Source organism: Babylonia areolata, chromosome 27 (genome assembly GCF_041734735.1).
Source record: "Babylonia areolata isolate BAREFJ2019XMU chromosome 27, ASM4173473v1, whole genome shotgun sequence".
NCBI lineage: Eukaryota > Metazoa > Mollusca > Gastropoda > Neogastropoda > Buccinidae > Babylonia > Babylonia areolata.
The window spans coordinates 29,416,003-29,435,082 of NC_134902.1; the positions used below are offsets into that span (position 1 = coordinate 29,416,003).

At 41.2% G+C, this 19,080-nt stretch overlaps 1 protein-coding gene across 14 annotated transcripts in view; it reads left to right on the forward strand.

The window, feature by feature from the left end:
- Positions 1-13,095, forward strand: part of LOC143301409 (uncharacterized) — a 244,317-nt gene extending 231,222 nt beyond the window's left edge. For 11 of the 14 annotated variants that reach the window (XM_076615677.1, XM_076615673.1, XM_076615678.1 and 8 more), the window contains 3 exons: positions 1,184-1,335; positions 6,093-9,751; positions 9,901-13,095. In XM_076615677.1, the coding sequence (XP_076471792.1) occupies positions 1,184-1,335; positions 6,093-6,273 (333 nt within the window). In that variant the 3' untranslated portion in view covers positions 6,274-9,751; positions 9,901-13,095. Of the gene's footprint in view, positions 1-1,183; positions 1,336-6,092; positions 9,752-9,900 lie in introns of those variants that run through there. The other 3 variants (XM_076615672.1, XM_076615671.1, XM_076615668.1) reach the window with 2 other exon arrangements.
- Positions 13,096-19,080: the final 5,985 nt, after the last annotated feature.

Here is a 19,080-nt window from a genome sequence, read left to right on the forward strand (position 1 = left end):
GCACATGTATCCAGATTTCCTTATGTACCCCTTCCAGTCATTGGTGGAATAACAGACCTGACGTTTATAATTTTATTTATTCATTTGCCTGATTCTGTATATAATCCTGGCTTGCATTGACATTTGTTCCCTTGTGTTACATCCCCATCTTTTATTCACCTTCCCCCACTGTTTGTTTAGTGCACCACCAAGTTGATAATAAGTTTGCCAGATAAATAATTCAGTGAATTGACACCTACATTGATTGGGAAGAAGGAATATATTGACACAGGAAGAGGAATGACCCCCCCATAGCCCATTGAATTCTTTGTTTAAAAAATAGAGCTATTGACATAGGAACAGGAATGCCTTCCATAATTCCCAGTGAATTCTCTGTTGAATAAGAAGGAAAGGAAATAAAAACTAATGACAAAGGAACAGTAATGAATGTCCTGTCTCCACTTTTTTTTAATTTTTTTTTTTTAAAGAAGGAAAAAAAAGATTTTTTATGTAAAAAAAAAAAAAAAAAAAAGGAAGGTGGTGCAAATGATCAAAGCACATTTCTTCCAGTTTATTATGAATTTCTATTTGTTCATTCACCTGTCTTGGTTCTGTTTTGGAGTTTTGCTTGATGAATGGTTTTAAAGCAGCCCAAATTTCATACAGACAAATCTGTCGTGACAAAATGTAGTACAATAAAGTACAATATACAATATAATACAATATTCATTACGTGGCTTCTTCCCTAATGCTGTTAATGTAGTAGTTTTGTGGGTGAGGATGATGTTGGTGATGATGATGACTGTTTCTCACCACCACCACCACCACCACCCACCACCTCTGCTGTTAACATGCTAGGTTCAGATAATGTTTTGTCTAGAGCTATTGAGCATATAGTTTACTCTCCCCACCACCACCCATGTCCCCTGAAACCTCTGAAACCCCCCCACCCCCTTCCTCAGAACCCCTCCAGCCATATTAACAAAGTTTTGCCTTCATTTCCTTGAAAGCAGCTTTAACATTTTAGAACCTTATTCCTGCTCCTGTACCTTTTTGTTTGTCTGTTGATTTGTTTTGCCTGTTGTGACTGAGCATTGACTGACTGGGTGTGCTGCTGCCTGTGTTGTGAGTGCGGCCTGACAGGGGCAGAATGGAGCGGAGCGTGGTGGGTGTGTTGTCTGTCTGACCCAGTGCTGTGCCACAGGTGGGCCGCAGCAAGAGTATGAGGGTGCCCGTTCAGCTGGAGAAGTGCGGCGCCTGTCAGAAAACGGTGTACGCCATGGAAAAGATTGAGATAGAGAAACACTCGTACCACAAGAGCTGCTTTAGGTGCTCCCACTGCCATTGCATCCTTACGTAAGGAACCACAACTCCCCTCTCTGGGTGGGAGGGGCAAGGGGGGGAATCTGGAGGGTACGGGGGATACTTCTCCCCCCTTCCTGGTCGAGACTCACCCACTACCCATAATTATTGGCTGCTGCTGCTGCCTCGCCGGCTGGAATGTGGCTTTGGATTGGGTGGCTTGATAGGATTGGGCGGTTCACTGCCAGACTGTTGAGTTGTAAGCCTTGGTATGATTGGACGATTATTTGCAGTTGAACAGCGGCTGTGAAATGATAAGTGTAACGGGATGGGTGTAATATGTTTCCAGATGAAACATGTGCATGAGATGTAGCACTTTGAGGAAAGACCGATTCGTGGCTATAACAGTGTACATGATCCTTGGAGGGGTGTCTGGGTGTTCACTAGTATGCCTTCAGTAAGCACAGTTGCATAAAAGATAAGACATTCAGTGATCGATCATTGAAGTACAAATTTAGTGACTAGTACCTATCATGTCTGTAAGTCTGAGGTGAGAGATTTTTTTTTATAGTCCAGACACGTAAAGAATGAGATCTTTGTGCTGGACAGTTTTCCTGTTGGCTTACATGACAGAAAATCATCCATGACAAAGAAATTTGTTAAAGTTTATAATGTTTAAAAAAAAAAAAAAAAAAAAGAAAGAAAAAAAAAAGAAGTAAATGAAATGAATATCCATTGCAAAAGAATATAGAACCGAGATACCAGAGTCTAAAGAAGATGGAAACAAGTACAACAGCAAAACACAAGTGTGCCGTTTATTATTTTATTTTATTTTTACTATTATTAGTTTTTGTATTCGCCTCAGACAGCTGTGACATAAAGTTGGTAGAAGTGGAAAGATTTGACATTCTTGTTCAAAGTGCATGATTTGACTTTTACCACAAACCGGTGCACAATTTTTTTAATGGGGCTGGGAATGTTTAGCTCTTTCATCATTTCCCACACAGACAAGTTGCAATTTCAGAAGATTGAAACATGAAGTTCTTCATGTTCCTCTTTGAAAGAAGTATAGCATTTTTGGCCACAAAATTCTAGAACTCAGAATGTTTAAGTCCTTTACCATATCCTGCAGATAATTAATTTCCAATTTCTGACCCAAAGATTTTAAATGTTCAACTTTCCACATTATATCTGCCACATTATATCTGCTACAGATAGGACAGAAATCTGCTTGAACATTATGAAGTCGCTATTTTAATATATACACTGTTCCCTAAAAGACAAGAAGGTGGCATTTCTCAGTGGGAACATTCAGACATTGTTTTCAACAGTTCCCCACATGATGGGCAGGTTATTGAAACTTTGACAGTTGGGTTATTGGTGATTTAGCGTTAATTTCTTTCAATCGAAATTGTTGCTCCTGATTGAGGAGACGTACGTCCATACCTAGCTGGCGAGCGGGCAGTGGCCAGGAGGAGGGATAGAGTGAGTCTCGACACGACCCACCAGGTCAGACACTAGCTATGACTTTTAGTCCACTGCCAGTAAGATGAACTGATGGTTTCCTAGCCTCCCCTGTCATGTGCACACACACATGACGACCCATGCTCCCCACAGTTGGTCACAACACCTAGTGGTGATGTGCGGTCACCTTGAACTCTACAACACCTGTGTGACCTTGACCTGTTGTGAGTTGGAAGTGGCTGTGAGGTACAGTGACACGCCTTGGTAAGCTGTGATGGTCAAGGGACACACACATACACACACACACACACACACACACACACACACACACACACACACACACACACACACAAGGTGTCCTTTGCTGTGACCTATTGTGGGGAGCATTGTCAGGGGGAGGTTATGATGGCCTACAGTAGTTTACATGTGTTATGGTGGGCTGCTGTATATTCTGTATAGTCTGTGATGTATTGTACCTCTGTGTGTATCAGTGTGACCAAGCAGTCGTCCTCAGGTCTCCTCTGGGGGTGCTAGTCTGTTGTCACGTCTTGGCTCTCAGCTCGGGCTGAAAAACAAACAAAAAGTCTCCCCTCCAAACCCCTGAAGGTCCTTTTTTAGTCTTTCCCCCGTTTCCTACCTTTCTTACACTATTGTTATTATTCTTGATTCTAAATAGTGAATGGGCGATCCTTCCCCCCTCCTGCCCCATCTTCCCACTTCCTCTTTCCTCTCTGCCACAACATTTATTTATCTAATAAAAAAAAAAATGTCATTGAGATGGCCCATTATTTTCTTTATTTCTGCATTTTTCCAAAATTTTGATATCCCTGGGTTTATTTATTTCATTTTCCATTTCTAAATATTCCGAGTTAACATTCTTTTTTTTCTTTTTTTCTTTTTTGATCATAAACTTTACACAATTTCCCTGGAATATTAACTCCCTTTGTGTAAATTTACCTCCCTTCCAGTGACTTGGGCATGACCATGATCTTCCAAAAAAAAACAAACATAAACAAAAATTTCTTCTGCAAATTATTACACACACAGTTTGAAATGATTAAACTTTTTATGCATCCACTGAAGTAGCTAATTATCTTCAATAAAAGATTGAACCAGTCCTTCCGATCAGATTCTGATGGAGTCCGGAACAGTCGTGAACTTGTAGCACCATTTTATCATGGGTGTTTAGAAACAAAAGAAAAACTTATCAGGGAATGGAAGCTGTTTTGAGACATAGTTATCCAAGAACTGAACAAGACTTCCAAAGACAAATGATAATGTATCAAAACATGTTTTTCCCCAAGAACCAAACCTGATTTCAGGAAGAGAATATCTTTCACGGTTGTCCAAGAATCAAAGCAGATTTCTCCGAGAAATGAACCAGATTTTAGAAAGAGAAATTTTGTCATAGTTGTCCAAGATAGATTTACAGGAGAATCAAACCAGATTTCAGAAAGAGACCTAGTTGTCAGAGAACCGCCCTAACTTCCAAAGAGACAGCAATGGAGCGGATGTGAACACAAGAACGCTGACAAAAGTACCCAGAACACACAGCAGGAAGTGCTAGGGGACTGGATCGATCCTTGCCTGCCGCAGACCTTGGCCAGCAGACCACTGTTGCTTGGTTCACCAGAGTCCCTCCCTGGCCAGTGTCCATGCAGGACGAAGACGCTTTCCCTTTGATAGACAGAACTGAGGTTTGCAGGAAGTGTGCGGTAGGTGTGGAGGTGACTGTGGCTTGTGGTGGATGTTGATGGCTAGCTGTGTGACGTCAGGCCCTGGCTGTGGCCCGCCCTGCCTGCATGCTGACAGCTTTGTCATGGACTTGGATCTGTCTGAATGATCTGCATGATGAACAGCTTTCTTCCTCCCCTCCCCTGCCAACTTCCTAAAAGCATGCCCCTTCTTTTTATTTTTTCTATTTTTTTATTTTTTCAGTTGGGTCGCTGGAGTGTGGAATTGTGTTCCGTTTTCATTGCCTCAGCTGGTTGTCGTCTTGTTTTAACGTTTGCATGATTCAGTAACACTGCATTATCCAGAGAGACAAAAGTGACTGAGTTGAACTGTGGTTTGTTATTGTTACGTTTCAAAAGTGTACCAGTAAGTACTTACACTGGCAGCTCAGCTGCTTTGTTCTTTTATTTGCACAAAATATTTCAATGGTGCTTTCTATTTTTTTTCCTTTTTTTTTAAATTGGAAGAGGAGAAAAAAAAACAGGGTTTAGCAGTTGAGTCGAATGAAAGATTCGGATAGTTCAAACACATTGCATCATTCATTGGATTTGTCATTGGTCATTAATTTTGATGTTTTTTAATTATTAAATTATAGGCATTTTAGCTGTATGAAAGTCTGTTGTTGTTTTTTTCAAGTGAGAAGTTCTTAAACTCTGCTTTCTTTCTCTTTGTTTTAGTCCTCTCTTATGTTGTTAAACTTGGTAATGTATGAACAGTTTTAAAGTAAGATGATCAACCCTATACCCATCTGTTGGACTGCTCATTCATACATACCTTGTCCTGTCAGTTCCCTGCCCCTCCCCCTTCCATTCCATTCATTCTTCTCAGACTTCTGTGCTCTTTCCAACTTGGTATCTTGACTTGTCAGTCTATATTTGACCATGAATTAGGCGCTATATGGGCTTTCAAATTTTGCGTGCAACTGTCAAGTGAGAGATGAAAAAACAAAAACAAACAACAATCATACTGGAAACTGCAAAGCAGTCAAAAAAAAAAAAAAAAAAGGGTGGGCTGGAAATCAACTGTTTTGCTTCAACTGATTATACTATATTGATCATCTCAGTCATGTCAAACTTCATTCCTTTAGAATTTTAATCCAGTGCATTGGAATGTAGAAGGGAGGTTGGGGAGAGAGAGATTTCAGTGATTGTCTGTGCTTAGGCATTATTTGTGAATGTAATGGAATATGTTCTTTCATTGGTCGCTAAAGCTGTAGATGTTTTTGTACCCAGACACAATAGTATACAGACAGTATGTGAATAGATGCATTACACAGGCATAGGCAATAAAGCTTTTTTCTTTAATTTTAAACCTACCTCTTCCTATCTTTCACATGGTCTTTCTCAGTCTCTTTCTCTTTTTCAGGCTCTCTGAGTTTTCTGGATTCTCCCTCGCTCTCTCTCTCGTTTTGAGGCTTACGCTTTCACCACTTCTCTCTTTCAATCTGTTTCTCTGTCTGTCTCTCTCTATTGTGTTTAAGATTAAGATTTTACACAAAATGTATGTAACATTTCTGCTACACATTTGATTTCCCCCAAAAAAAACCCAAAGTAACAAAGGTGTTCGCTGTGTGCATGCGTGTGCGTGACGTTGTGTTACTGTTTTCTTTGCAGACCCAAAACGTTCGCAATTAACAACAACATCATGTTCTGCACCAACCACTACAAGCAGCTGTTCGCCACCAAGGGGAACTACGACGAAGGTTTCGGCCGTGACCAGCACAAAAAGCGATGGAAGAGCGAACCCAACTTAGCAGACGATGAACATTCTAGCCCCGCCTCAGCGCACCATTAGCCTTTTGCCAAACATGTACAGCAAATAGCCTGTGTTTCTTTTTATGTCCTTTTTAAAAATAAAAAAAAATTCAATAAGAAAAGTAAATTATTTAAACACATTTTTGATGGTCATTTGTCTTTTTTTTTTTTTTTTTTTTTTTTACAGCATTGTAAAAATGTGTAAAAGCACTTAGCCTTTGGTCAATATTTTTTTAATATCAATTTGTGGATGTGGGGAATATGGGAGGGTAAGCATGAAGGACAGGGGGAGATAAGGTAGCTTTTTGCCTGTGCTTTTTACTTATTTCAGGGTTTGGGTTGGGTTTTTTGTTTTTGTTTTGTTTTGTTTTTGTCTCACAAAAATGTATGACATTTAAAGGATGGGAAAACTATTTTCAGTCTACGGAAATTCCTGTGAGTGGTATTAGATATTGACATTTACATTGCGAAGGGGATGAAAAAGGGGAAAAAAAGAGTGTTTAGCCTTTTGGATTTTGGCAGTTTTTCTACGTAAATACCATCATTCTTTCACCACAGAGACATCATTGCAGGAGTTTAAAATTCAAATGGTGCTTCACTCTAGCTCAGAGAATGTGGGAGATAAATACGCAAGGGGGAACATTCCTGGTGTGATGACAGAGCAAGGATAGATATGTGTCCAATGGAGCAGCGTTTAGTCAGGGGAAGTCAGCAGTGGAAAAAGAGAGAGTTCTCTGACTTTGTTGACATCGACTTTGGTTCCACAGGGATTAGATTATTTCAGTTCTGATTTGTCATTGTGGGCATCCATTACAGAGTGATTAAATTGTTAAGATTTTACCTGTCCTCGTTTGGCCACAAGACATTTTGGGGATAATTTTGAATGTGGGAAGTTTGATTGTTCTCATATCTTGAGTGTTTTCTGTATCAAATCTGAAAGGCAGTGGTTTCTGTACTGTGTATCAGTCAAAAGAGTAAACTAGATGCCAGGAGTAGAAAGGTAGTTTTATAGTCCCACCACTCCCTCCCAGTTTTCCTGTGGGAGAGTTGCAGAGAAGCTTCTGCCTGTCGTCAGCGGTGCAGTTTGGTCAGGAGGATTTATTTTTATTTTGGCTCCTTGAGAGTTAATTCTATCTGGACCTTCTCCAAAGGAAACCCACCTGAATTTAGAACAGAAATTAAACTGGTGACATTCTCATCTCATGACCATATCCAAGAGATGTTCTCTGGCGTGATGTGTGAATGAAGCACTTGATTTTCGAAAAAAATAAAATAAAATAAAACTAACTGCTAAATCAGAATCAGAGAATCCATGGTGTCAATGATAACGTCATTTCCCAGGTGATAGATATGTAACGTCCAAATCTTTTTTCATCACAAACTGAATGAAGCCTTTCGAAGGGAAAGACGAGGAAGAAGAAGCCATGGATGATGATGATGATGATCCAATTCAGGTATGAGATGTCCAAGTCAGTGACTCACTTCACATGTAGAGTGCTCGCTTGCCTGCTTGCTTATCGGCTGTCGGTCACTGGAGAAATACATGTATATGGTGTGTTGTGTGCTGTTTGTATGGAACATAAATCATGGTGACGACACTTCTGGGACTGTTGGATTTTCATGTGGTTTTTTTAATGTTATTGGTAATTGATTTATGAATGTATCACCTGTGTATACTTTGGTCTTTTTCTTTTTGTATGGAATGAGGATGGTTTCTGCATGTACAAAACACAAGGATGCTGTGTGTGTTCATGTGAAAAGGGAGGACTACTTTTTGTGTGTGTGTTTAGCCTAGGTGATGATGGGATCAGGAAATTTTGCATTATGACAAGGACTAAAAAAAACAAACCAACCAGTTTCTTTTGTGTGTGATCTTATTATGACCGATTGGTTCCTATGAATGAAGATGAAAGTGCCTACATATACACAATGGGAACAGTAGTTAAGTGCAATATATTGATTACCCCAGCCCCCTTCATTGATTGTGTCTTTAATGATAGATATGGGGGCACAAAACCATTGAGTTCATGCTGAATACAAGCTTCAGGGACACATTGGTGGGCTGACAGTAGCTGAACAGAATGCTAAGCAGTTGGGGGGGCATGGGGGATGGGGGCAACAAAAGGAATTTATCAAAAATGTAAGTTTATTTTCAGCCCAACTAGTGGCAGAAAAGAAAAAGAAAGGGATGACCGTCAAGGCCTGTTGCACATTGACATCAGCATCCGGGTTCAGTATTATGGATGAAATCCAACTTTGTATGATTCTTCTTTGTCAAGACCTGCTGTTTTGCTCACGGGTCGTTTTAAAAGTTGTAATTCTGTCACCTTTGATGGCTGCCCATAATCGAGATGGGCTGTTGAGCTGAGCATGGCAGAATAGGTTAGGTGTTGGCCTTCTGATCCAGTGACGAGGGTTCATGCCCCCTTTTCAACATTTTGTTGAGGCACCTTACTCTGGTTTCCCTCACTCCATCCAGGTGTGAGCAGGTGCCTGACATTGGTTGGGGGAGGTGGAACGGGCAGAAGGAGAGGATAGGTGGCTCCTTCCTTTGCTGAGCCCCCGGCACAGCTGTTATGAATCCACTGCCCCTATAGCTGTAAAAAGGCTGTGGGACCCTTTACCTTCATGAATCTAAAAGGTGTAATTCAGTCACCATTGATGGCTCTCCTTGATCAAGCCCTGCTGCTTTGCTCTACCAGAATACAAGACTGTTTGACAGAGCAGTCTTTGTGTTCAGCTGGGCTACATGCAACAATGCTAAACAAATCCATAAGTAAATAAACAATGATAGATGAATGAATTCTTATGGTCAGGAGCAGGCATCAGACACAGCACAACAGGAACTATTTCTTCCTTTTTTTTTCTTTTTTTTTATTGGTCAGGGAACCCCAAAATGGGAGTACAACTGCTCACATGGCAAGGTAGAAATGGTCATGCACTTGGTAAAAGCCTATTCATACATAACAGCTAAAAGTGGGAGTTTGCAGAGGAGGAAGAATCTTGGTCAGAGCAACCACAACACAACCTTCAGTCAGTTCTACTGTAGGTCTTCACAACACAACCTTCAGTCAGTTCTACTGTAGGTCTTCACAACACAACCTTCAGTCAGTTCTACTGTAGGTCTTAACAACACAGCCTTCAGTCAGTTCTACTGTAGATCTTAACAACACAACCTTCAGTCAGTTCTACTGTAGATCTTAACAACACAACCTTCAGTCAGTTCTACTGTAGATCTTAACAACACAACCTTCAGTCAGTTCTACTGTAGATCTTAACAACACAACCTTCAGTCAGTTCTACTGTATGCCTTCATAACACAACCTTCAGTCAGTTCTGCCGTAGGTCTTAACAACACAGCCTTCAGTCAGTTCTACTGTAGGTCTTAACAACACAACCTTCAGTCAGTTCTGCCGTAGGTCTTAACAACACAGCCTTCAGTCAGTTCTTTTGTCGGTCTTAACAACACAACCTTCAGTCAGTTCTGCCGTAGGTCTTAACAACACAGCCTTCAGTCAGTTCTTTTGTCGGTCTTAACAACACAGCCTTCAGTCAGTTCTGCCGTAGGTCTTAACAACACAGCCTTCAGTCAGTTCTTTTGTCGGTCTTAACAACACAGCCTTCAGTCAGTTCTACTGTAGGTCTTAACAACACAACCTTCAGTCAGTTTCTACTGTAGGTCTTAACAACACAGCCTTCAGTCAGTTCTACTGTAGGTCTTAACAACACAGCCTTCAGTCAGTTGCTGATGTCAGCAGCAGCAAACCAGCTCAAAAGTCAGCAGACATCCAAGCTCTAATATCACTCGCAGTGAAAAGATGTTCCATCAAAGAAAGAACCAAGCTCTTTGTGCAGCAGATGGTGATGTTAGTGTGTGGCCAGCCGTCCCATACACCCACCACCCCTAACATCTTGACACTTTTCCAGCTGAAGTGGGAAAGGGAAAGTTCTGAGGGGAAGGGAAAGAACTCCCCCACCCCCACCCCCACCCCTCTCTCTCTCTCCAGCATACACCTCTTACATCTCGTCTTGATCCCAGTTTAAAGGATGATGAGTGAGAATTTTTGTTGTTGGAAGACGATGGGTTTGTTTTGAAAGTCACTGAAATTCTTTTTTCTCTCTGTCTGTCTGTCTCTCTTTTTTTTCAATTTTGTTTTATCTTTTTTTAATATGATACCCTCCCAAAGTATTGTGTACTTTTTGCTTGCTTTTGTACATGCGCTAAATTTTTTTCTTCTGACATTAGATTAGATGTTGCTGCTTGATATTGTATCTGTCACAGTTTTTTTTTTTGGATGTTTTATTTATTTATGTCATCAGTTTTTTTTAATTATATCATTGATATGAGAAAGATTGATCAATCACACAAGGTTTGCTCAGTTCGCTATGCTTATGTGGGTTAAGATCGACAGTGATGATCATAATTTATGATTGCTAATTGGGGGCACAGGGGGAGGGGGGGGGATAAGTATGATAATTTTACCTTATTTTCTGTTTTCAAAAACCCAAATTCTAGATTGTTTGAACTTCACTGTGAAATTGTTGTACAAAAAAACAAAAAAACAAAAAAAACCCCAATTCTTTTGTGTTTGATTTCATTTTATCCATCATTGTAGCCAGTCTTATTTTCATTGTTGTTAACATGCAGTTTATCGTGAATAAAAAGATTTTGATTGCTTTTGGGCAGAACAGTCCGAGGGGCGTGCAGACTGTAAAGACAGGATTGGATAGAGACTGAAGGGACAGGAGACCGTTTGTGAATGAAGTCTTCCTCTTAAGTATCAGATTGTTCACCCTAGTATCAGTTTTTACAATGCTAAATGACTGTGTGATGAATGCATGTTTTGGAAAGCAAGTTGGAAATGATGCTGCGTAAACCCACATTGACATGAGTATAGTATAGTGTAGTATAGTATAGTATAGTACAGCCAGCACATTCACAATCATTGTTCTTCCAGGAAGTACAAGGAGGATGGGTGGGGGTGGGGCGGGGAGGTGGGGGGGTTGAATGTTAAATATTTTTCTGCCTCGGACTTGTGTGGAGCATTGTGTGGGTGGTTAATATTCTGAGCAGTCTGTTTTATATTTGATCCAAAGACAAAGTGTTCAAATGATCGTCCGTCATCTGTGAAACTACAGCAGGAGTCTTTTGAGTATTTCTTCTGTGGAATTTCTTGTCTTCATCCATGTCATTGTGTCAGCACTTTGATGTTCAAGTCATTCAGTGTGTCATGCTCATTGTGTGAGTGTTTGTTGTGCGTGTTCTCCTGCGAACATGTTCCATTTGAATGACTCTACTTACATCCATTTGTCTCTGAGATATGTCCAGTTGAGTGTATTATGCTCCTGCATATATGTACATAGACACATTACATGAATACACACACACACACACTCACACTCTCTTACACACATACTGATATACCTCTCTCGCTTTAACTATTTTACCATTATTTATCTCATCACTCATGTATGATGCTCTTGTTTTAACATGACTTTTCCATTCGTTCATGTTGAATTTTCATTCACATCACCTGAATGCATGTAGATTGATCCACCTTTTAATGTGAAGTGCCACACAGAAACACCAAGGGTTCTGTCATATCATTGGTGGCTGGTCAGGTCAGGAGAGTGATGCCAGTTTTTCATTGGCTGCTGAGTGTGTGATAGACAGCTGATGAGTCCTGAGGAGTGTTTTCATTGGCTATCGGAAAGATGTATTGTTCAAACAGCATTTGATTCTTGCCCTCCTAGCTGTGATATTGTGTGTGGAATAAGAAGACACAGCCAAAAGAAACAAAAGGTAAATGATAACGTAGACATTCTGGATATGCTGTATTTACACTAAGCTTTTTTGTTCAGTTCAGTGCAAGGAAGCAGGATTTAAGCAAGCTCAACAATAACCCTCTGGTTTACATCTCTCTCTCTGCAACCTATATTTTCACACCAAGTGGTAGCCTGAAAGAAACTGGTTGTATAAAATAAGCGAGACGGTCCTTTGTTCTGGATTTGTTGGCGTAACTGCCATGTTCTTCATCTGTTGGGTTCCTGTCAAGGTTGCTCTCTGTCCTTTTGGTACCATTTTTTGTGAACTAGTTCACATGTGTATAGGCGGTTTACTATGCGCATATGATCAATCTGATTTGTATTTTTGTATGAATGATATATGTCCCATTGTTTTGTGTTGCTGTAAGTTCATGCAAACTGGCTTTAGCTCCATATCGTTTTCTTTTTTCTTTTCTTTTTTCTGCATGAGTGAGAACAAGAAAAACAAATTGGGAAAATGATCAGACTGATTCCATTGATGGTGCTTCGTCTCACAGAGCACTTGTGTCAATGGAACGTTTTCTGAAGTCATCTGTTTCATTGGCTATGGTCTATCATTTATTTGTCTTGAGAAATCGCCGCTTTTGACTTTAACATAATCAGTTGATGATATGTACACTCTGATTTTTAAAAATTGATACTGCATGTTTGACGGCGCACGCCAAACGGTTAAGCAAAGTTGAGTTGAAAAGTGCTTGATTACATTGGGAGCTATCAAGAAGAGTTAAATGATTTTTACAAATACCCAAATGGAATCAAAAGGTTTGGATTTTGTTTTTCTCTCAGCAAATTTTAGCTTCATCATAGCTGCTTTTTTTTTTTCTTCTGCATATTTTGGTTTCAACTGAAATATTATTGGAGGTACCCAGGAAATGAGCCATGGAACAGAAAGCACTGCACACGTCTGTATGGGTGCAGCCGATCAGATGTTGTGGTCATGTGACGATGTTTGCAGGAACACTTTACTGGTTCTCTTGTGGTCCCAGAGCAACATGTATGATATTTGGTACCTACGGCAATAAACTTGTTCAGCTTACATCCCTGACTTTGTGTTTTGGCATGCATATGTAGGTGTGTGATTGAGTGGGGTGTGCTGTTGCGGGAAGGAATGATGTTAGTTGGTCCAGACAGCTTTTTACTTTGATGCAGAGGTTGAGAGAGAGGGGTGGTTAGGTGGTGGGGGTTATGAACCTATATTTGGGTGTGGGTGTGCACACTCTGGCGGCTTGGAAGGAGGCTGAATGACTGTGACTAATGAGCAGAACAAAGAGGGGGGCTTTGAAGGGAAGGTGGTTTGTGTGTTGTGTCCGACTCTCTTCGCATTCTAACTAAAGGTCTGAGTAAGTGAGTTGGGTCAGTCAAGTTGCTGCTCAGCCATCTGCTTACCAGATGTGGTGTGGCGTATATGGAATTGCCCAAACGCAGTGACGCTTCCTTGAGTTATTAACAGAACTGAGCTGAACTGAACTGAACTGGCGTAGCGCATGTTGTGTAGAGTGGGTTGTATTGTCTGTACTGTGTGCAGGGTTTGTGTGCTCTGTCTGTGGTGTGCAGAGTGGGTTGTATTGTCTGTACTGTGTGGTGTGTCTGTGGTGTGTAAAGTGGGCTGTATTGTCTGTACTGTGTGGTGTGCAGAGTGGGTTGTATTGTCTGTACTGTGTGGTGTGTAGAGTGGGTTGTATTGTCTGTACTGTGTGGTGTGCAGAGTGGGTTGTATTGTCTGTACTGTGTGGTGTGCAGAGTGGGTTGTATTGTCTGTACTGTGTGGTGTGTAGAGTGGGTTGTATTGTCTGTACTGTGTGGTGTGCAGAGTGGGTTGAATTGTCTGTACTGTGTGGTGTGTCTGTGGTGTGTAAAGTGGGTTGTATTGTCTGTACTGTGTGGTGTGCAGAGTGGGTTGTATTGTCTGTACTGTGTGGTGTGCAGAGTGGGTTGTATTGTCTGTACTGTGTGGTGTGTCTGTGGTGTGTAAAGTGGGTTGCATTGTCTGTACTGTGTGGTGTGTAGAGTGGGTTGTATTGTCTGTACTGTGTGGTGTGCAGAGTGGGTTGTATTGTCTGTACTGTGTGGTGTGTAGAGTGGGTTGTATTGTCTGTACTGTGTGGTGTGTAGAGTGGGTTGTATTGTCTGTACTGTGTGGTGTGTAGAGTGGGTTGTATTGTCTGTACTGTGTGGTGTGTCTGTGGTGTGTAAAGTGGGTTGTATTGTCTGTACTGTGTGCAGGGTTTGTGTGCTCTGTGGTGTGCAGAGTGGGTTGTATTGTCTGTACTGTGTGGTGTGCAGAGTGGGTTGTATTGTCTGTACTGTGTGGTGTGTAAAGTGGGTTGTATTGTCTGTACTGTGTGGTGTGTAGAGTGGGTTGTATTGTCTGTACTGTGTGGTGTGCAGAGTGGGTTGTATTGTCTGTACTGTGTGGTGTGTCTGTGGTGTGTAAAGTGGGTTGCATTGTCTGTACTGTGTGGTGTGCAGAGTGGGTTGTATTGTCTGTACTGTGTGGTGTGCAGAGTGGGTTGTATTGTCTGTACTGTGTGGTGTGTAGAGTGGGTTGTATTGTCTGTACTGTGTGGTGTGCAGAGTGGGTTGTATTGTCTGTACTGTGTGGTGTGCAGAGTGGGTTGTATTGTCTGTACTGTGTGGTGTGTAGAGTGGGTTGTATTGTCTGTACTGTGTGGTGTGCAGAGTGGGTTGTATTGTCTGTACTGTGTGGTGTGCAGAGTGGGTTGTATTGTCTGTACTGTGTGGTGTGTCTGTGGTGTGTAAAGTGGGTTGCATTGTCTGTACTGTGTGGTGTGTAGAGTGGGTTGTATTGTCTGTACTGTGTGGTGTGCAGAGTGGGTTGTATTGTCTGTACTGTGAGGTGTGTAGAGTGGGTTGTATTGTCTGTACTGTGTGGTGTGTAGAGTGGGTTGTATTGTCTGTACTGTGTGGTGTGTAGAGTGGGTTGTATTGTCTGTACTGTGTGGTGTGTCTGTGGTGTGTAAAGTGGGTTGTATTGTCTGTACTGTGTGCAGGGTTTGTGTGCTCTGTGGTGTGCAGAGTGGGTTGTATTGTCTGTACTGTGTGGTGTGCAGAGTGGGTTGTATTGTCTGTACTGTGTGGTGTGTAAAGTGGGTTGTATTGTCTGTACTGTGTGGTGTGTAGAGTGGGTTGTATTGTCTGTACTGTGTGGTGTGCAGAGTGGGTTGTATTGTCTGTACTGTGTGGTGTGTCTGTGGTGTGTAAAGTGGGTTGCATTGTCTGTACTGTGTGGTGTGTAGAGTGGGTTGTATTGTCTGTACTGTGTGGTGTGCAGAGTGGGTTGTATTGTCTGTACTGTGTGGTGTGTAGAGTGGGTTGTATTGTCTGTACTGTGTGGTGTGCAGAGTGGGTTGTATTGTCTGTACTGTGTGGTGTGTAGAGTGGGTTGTATTGTCTGTACTGTGTGGTGTGTAGAGTGGGTTGTATTGTCTGTACTGTGTGGTGTGTAGAGTGGGTTGTATTGTCTGTACTGTGTGGTGTGTCTGTGGTGTGTAAAGTGGGTTGTATTGTCTGTACTGTGTGCAGGGTTTGTGTGCTCTGTGGTGTGCAGAGTGGGTTGAATTGTCTGTGGTGTGCAGAGTGGGTTGTATTGTCTGTACTGTGTGGTGTGTACAGTGGGTTGTATTGTCTGTACTGTGTGGTGTGCAGAGTGGGCTGTATTGTCTGTACTGTGTGGTGTGTAGAGTGGTTTGTATTGTCTGTACTGTGTGGTGTGCAGAGTGGGTTGTATTGTCTGTACTGTGTGGTGTGCAGAGTGGGTTGTATTGTCTGTACTGTGTGGTGTGCAGAGTGGGTTGAATTGTCTGTACTGTGTGGTGTGTCTGTGGTGTGTAAAGTGGGCTGTATTGTCTGTACTGTGTGGTGTGTAAAGTGGGCTGTATTGTCTGTACTGTGTGGTGTGTACAATGGGCTGTATTGTCTGTACTGTGTGGTGTGTCTGTGGTGTGTAAAGTGGGCTGTATTGTCTGTACTGTGTGGTGTGTACAATGGGCTGTATTGTCTGTACTGTGTGGTGTGTACAGTGGGCTGTATTGTCTGTACTGTGTGGTGTGTACAGTGGGCTGTATTGTCTGTACTGTGTGGTGTGTACAGTGGGCTGTATTGTCTGTAGTGTGTGGTGTGTACAGTGGGCTGTATTGTCTGTACTGTGTGGTGTGTACAGTGGGCTGTATTGTCTGTACTGTGTGGTGTGTACAGTGGGCTGTATTGTCTGTAGTGTGTGGTGTGTACAGTGGGCTGTAGTGTGTGGTGTGTAAAGTGGGCTGTGGTGTGTACAGTGGTGTGTAAAGTGGGTTGTATTGTCTGTAGTGTGTGGTGTGTACAGTGGGCTGTATTGTCTGTACTCTGTGGTGTGTAAAGTGGGCTGTATTGTCTGTACTGTGTGGTGTGTACAGTGGTGTGTAAAGTGGGTTGTATTGTCTGTACTGTGTGGTGTGTACAGTGGTGTGTAAAGTGGGCTGTATTGTCTGTACTCTGTGGTGTGTAAAGTGGGCTGTATTGTCTGTACTGTGTGGTGTGTACAGTGGTGAATACAGCAAAAATAATGTTAACCAATCTAATATACAGACTATGACTGGATGCTAAAAAAAACAACTATAAAAACCAGAGAGGCAAGGCTTTCAAGACTCACTTGTGATACACTGAAAAAAAAATCCAAGCTTTTTATGTATTAAGTATAATTTCAAAATGTAATGTTTAAGATGAGAAAGATCAATTTAAAGCAAATTAAGTCCCCTGGCATTAATTACAGAGTAATTTCCATTTTTTACTATCTGCACCAAAACGTTTGCAAAATAAATAAAACTTCCATGCTTAGCAAAAGAAGTTCCTGTTTGAACAAAAATTGATAATAATGACTGCTCTTGTTGTTGGGTCAGAATATCAGATCAAAGTGCCAAGTTTAGAGAATACAAAAATATAAATATAACAGTAAATGCAGTTTGCATATAATTAGGCTTCATTTTTTTATTTTTTTGTGCCCATCCCAGAGGTGCAATATTGTTTTAAACAAAATGACTGGAAAGAACTGAATTTTTCCTATTTTTATGCCAAATTTGGTGTCAAATGACAAAGCATTTGCAGAGAAAATGTCAATGTTAAAGTTTACCGCGGACACACACACACACGCACACACAGACAACCGAACACCGGGTTAAAACATAGACTCACTTTGTTTACACAAGTGAGTCAAAAATGATTTCTATAGTGACTTGCATTTGGGTGTTGCAGTTACCCCCATGCATATCATCTGTATGAATGTGAACCGAAAACATTTTACCCTCTTTCATTTACAGTATATAATGTTGTTCCATCCGTTTCCATTGGAAACGTTTTATATAACAACCAACTTAGGTTTGAAATAATTCAGAGTTTAATTAGGAGCCCCATTGGCTGGCAATGTGTTGTATTTTTAGTGATGTAGTAGTTTACTGTTTTATTCTATTCATACTTTTTGTGCGTGATGCAAACTGATGACAGATCGAAAGGGAAAGCACGTAGTGATGAGGTATGGGTGGGGTGGGGAAGGGGGTGGATTTTCGTCTAAAATCACAATTGTGGATTGACGCTAAAGAACGAACACACACACACACACAGACACACACACACACAGACACAGAGTATACAAATAACATGGATATGTTAAACACTGCAGTAAAGTTTAAGAACCCCCCCTCAAACATATATGAAGAAAGTAAAAAAAAAGGAGGAAGGATAGGAGAGAGAGAGAGAGAGAGAGAGAAACTGGCAGACACAGAGAGAAGAGTACTGGGGTGGACACACACACACACACACACCGCACGCTCGCGCATACATCCATGTTCTTCAGTGTACAACATAGTACTCAAAACACACACACACACACACACACACAGAGTACCCCTTCCGAAAAGACAATATGACCTTACCAGCAAACATCAGACTTAGCTCCACACACGTGAAAACCAGGGCAATGAAAGCCACCCCTCTCCTTGTATGCTAATAAACGTGTGCAGAAAACAATACGACACGGCTTTCGTCAAGGCTTCCCAGGACCAGAAAGCAATCTGACGGCAATGACACGCTGTCTTTTCATTGTCTTTTCCTCTTCTTACTTTATAAACTGACTATACGTTGTGTTTTTTATGACGATGGTGGTGGTGGTGGTGGTGAAGGGGTGATGGTGGCGACTGAGGCGGTAGCTGTGACAACGACGATGACGACGAGGATGATATAAAGTCATTATAATAATCGATGACAATTATCATTACAAGTAGTTCTACAACGACTGTTACTACTACCGCCGTTTCTGTTGTTTCCACTATCACTGTTAACACTGTCATCATTGCCAGTATTGTTATCTACGACGCGCGCCAAATCGAAATGTAAAAGTGTGTATTTCATTATCAAAATATTCCTGTATGTATTTCCACTTCATTTGTTTATATGTTTCTCTTTTCATAGATCGTGTAAAGTATAAAAAAAGAAGCAATTGTTTATTATTCAATTTACCATCATGAAATAAAATTTTGACTGACACATACTCGTGAAGATATATATATATATATACATTAGTACACACGCGCACGTTCACATATATACGAACACACACACACACTATCATAAACGCACGCACAAACCATGTGCGTGCTTACACGTAAAGACACACACACACACACACACACACACACACACGCACACAAGGAGGCCACCTGTTTAGGAAAAAAGATATTACTTTATTTCTATCCATTTCATTTTGTTGTGATATGATTTATGTAAATCTGAATGACTTTTATTTTTTATTAAAAATTTTTTTTTTTAAAGTGGAGCATGGTGGTAGTAAATAACTTGATACACCATCACACAACCAACGAACAATACTGAAACCAAAAACTCTAAATCCCTAAACTCAACAGTCATGGTTTCACACAGTACGCTCCCCTGCATGAACCCACGCGACGAGCCCGCCAGGTGGTGCGACTGATGACGTTTTCCAACACGTGACCCCCAAAAGCAACACGTCCGA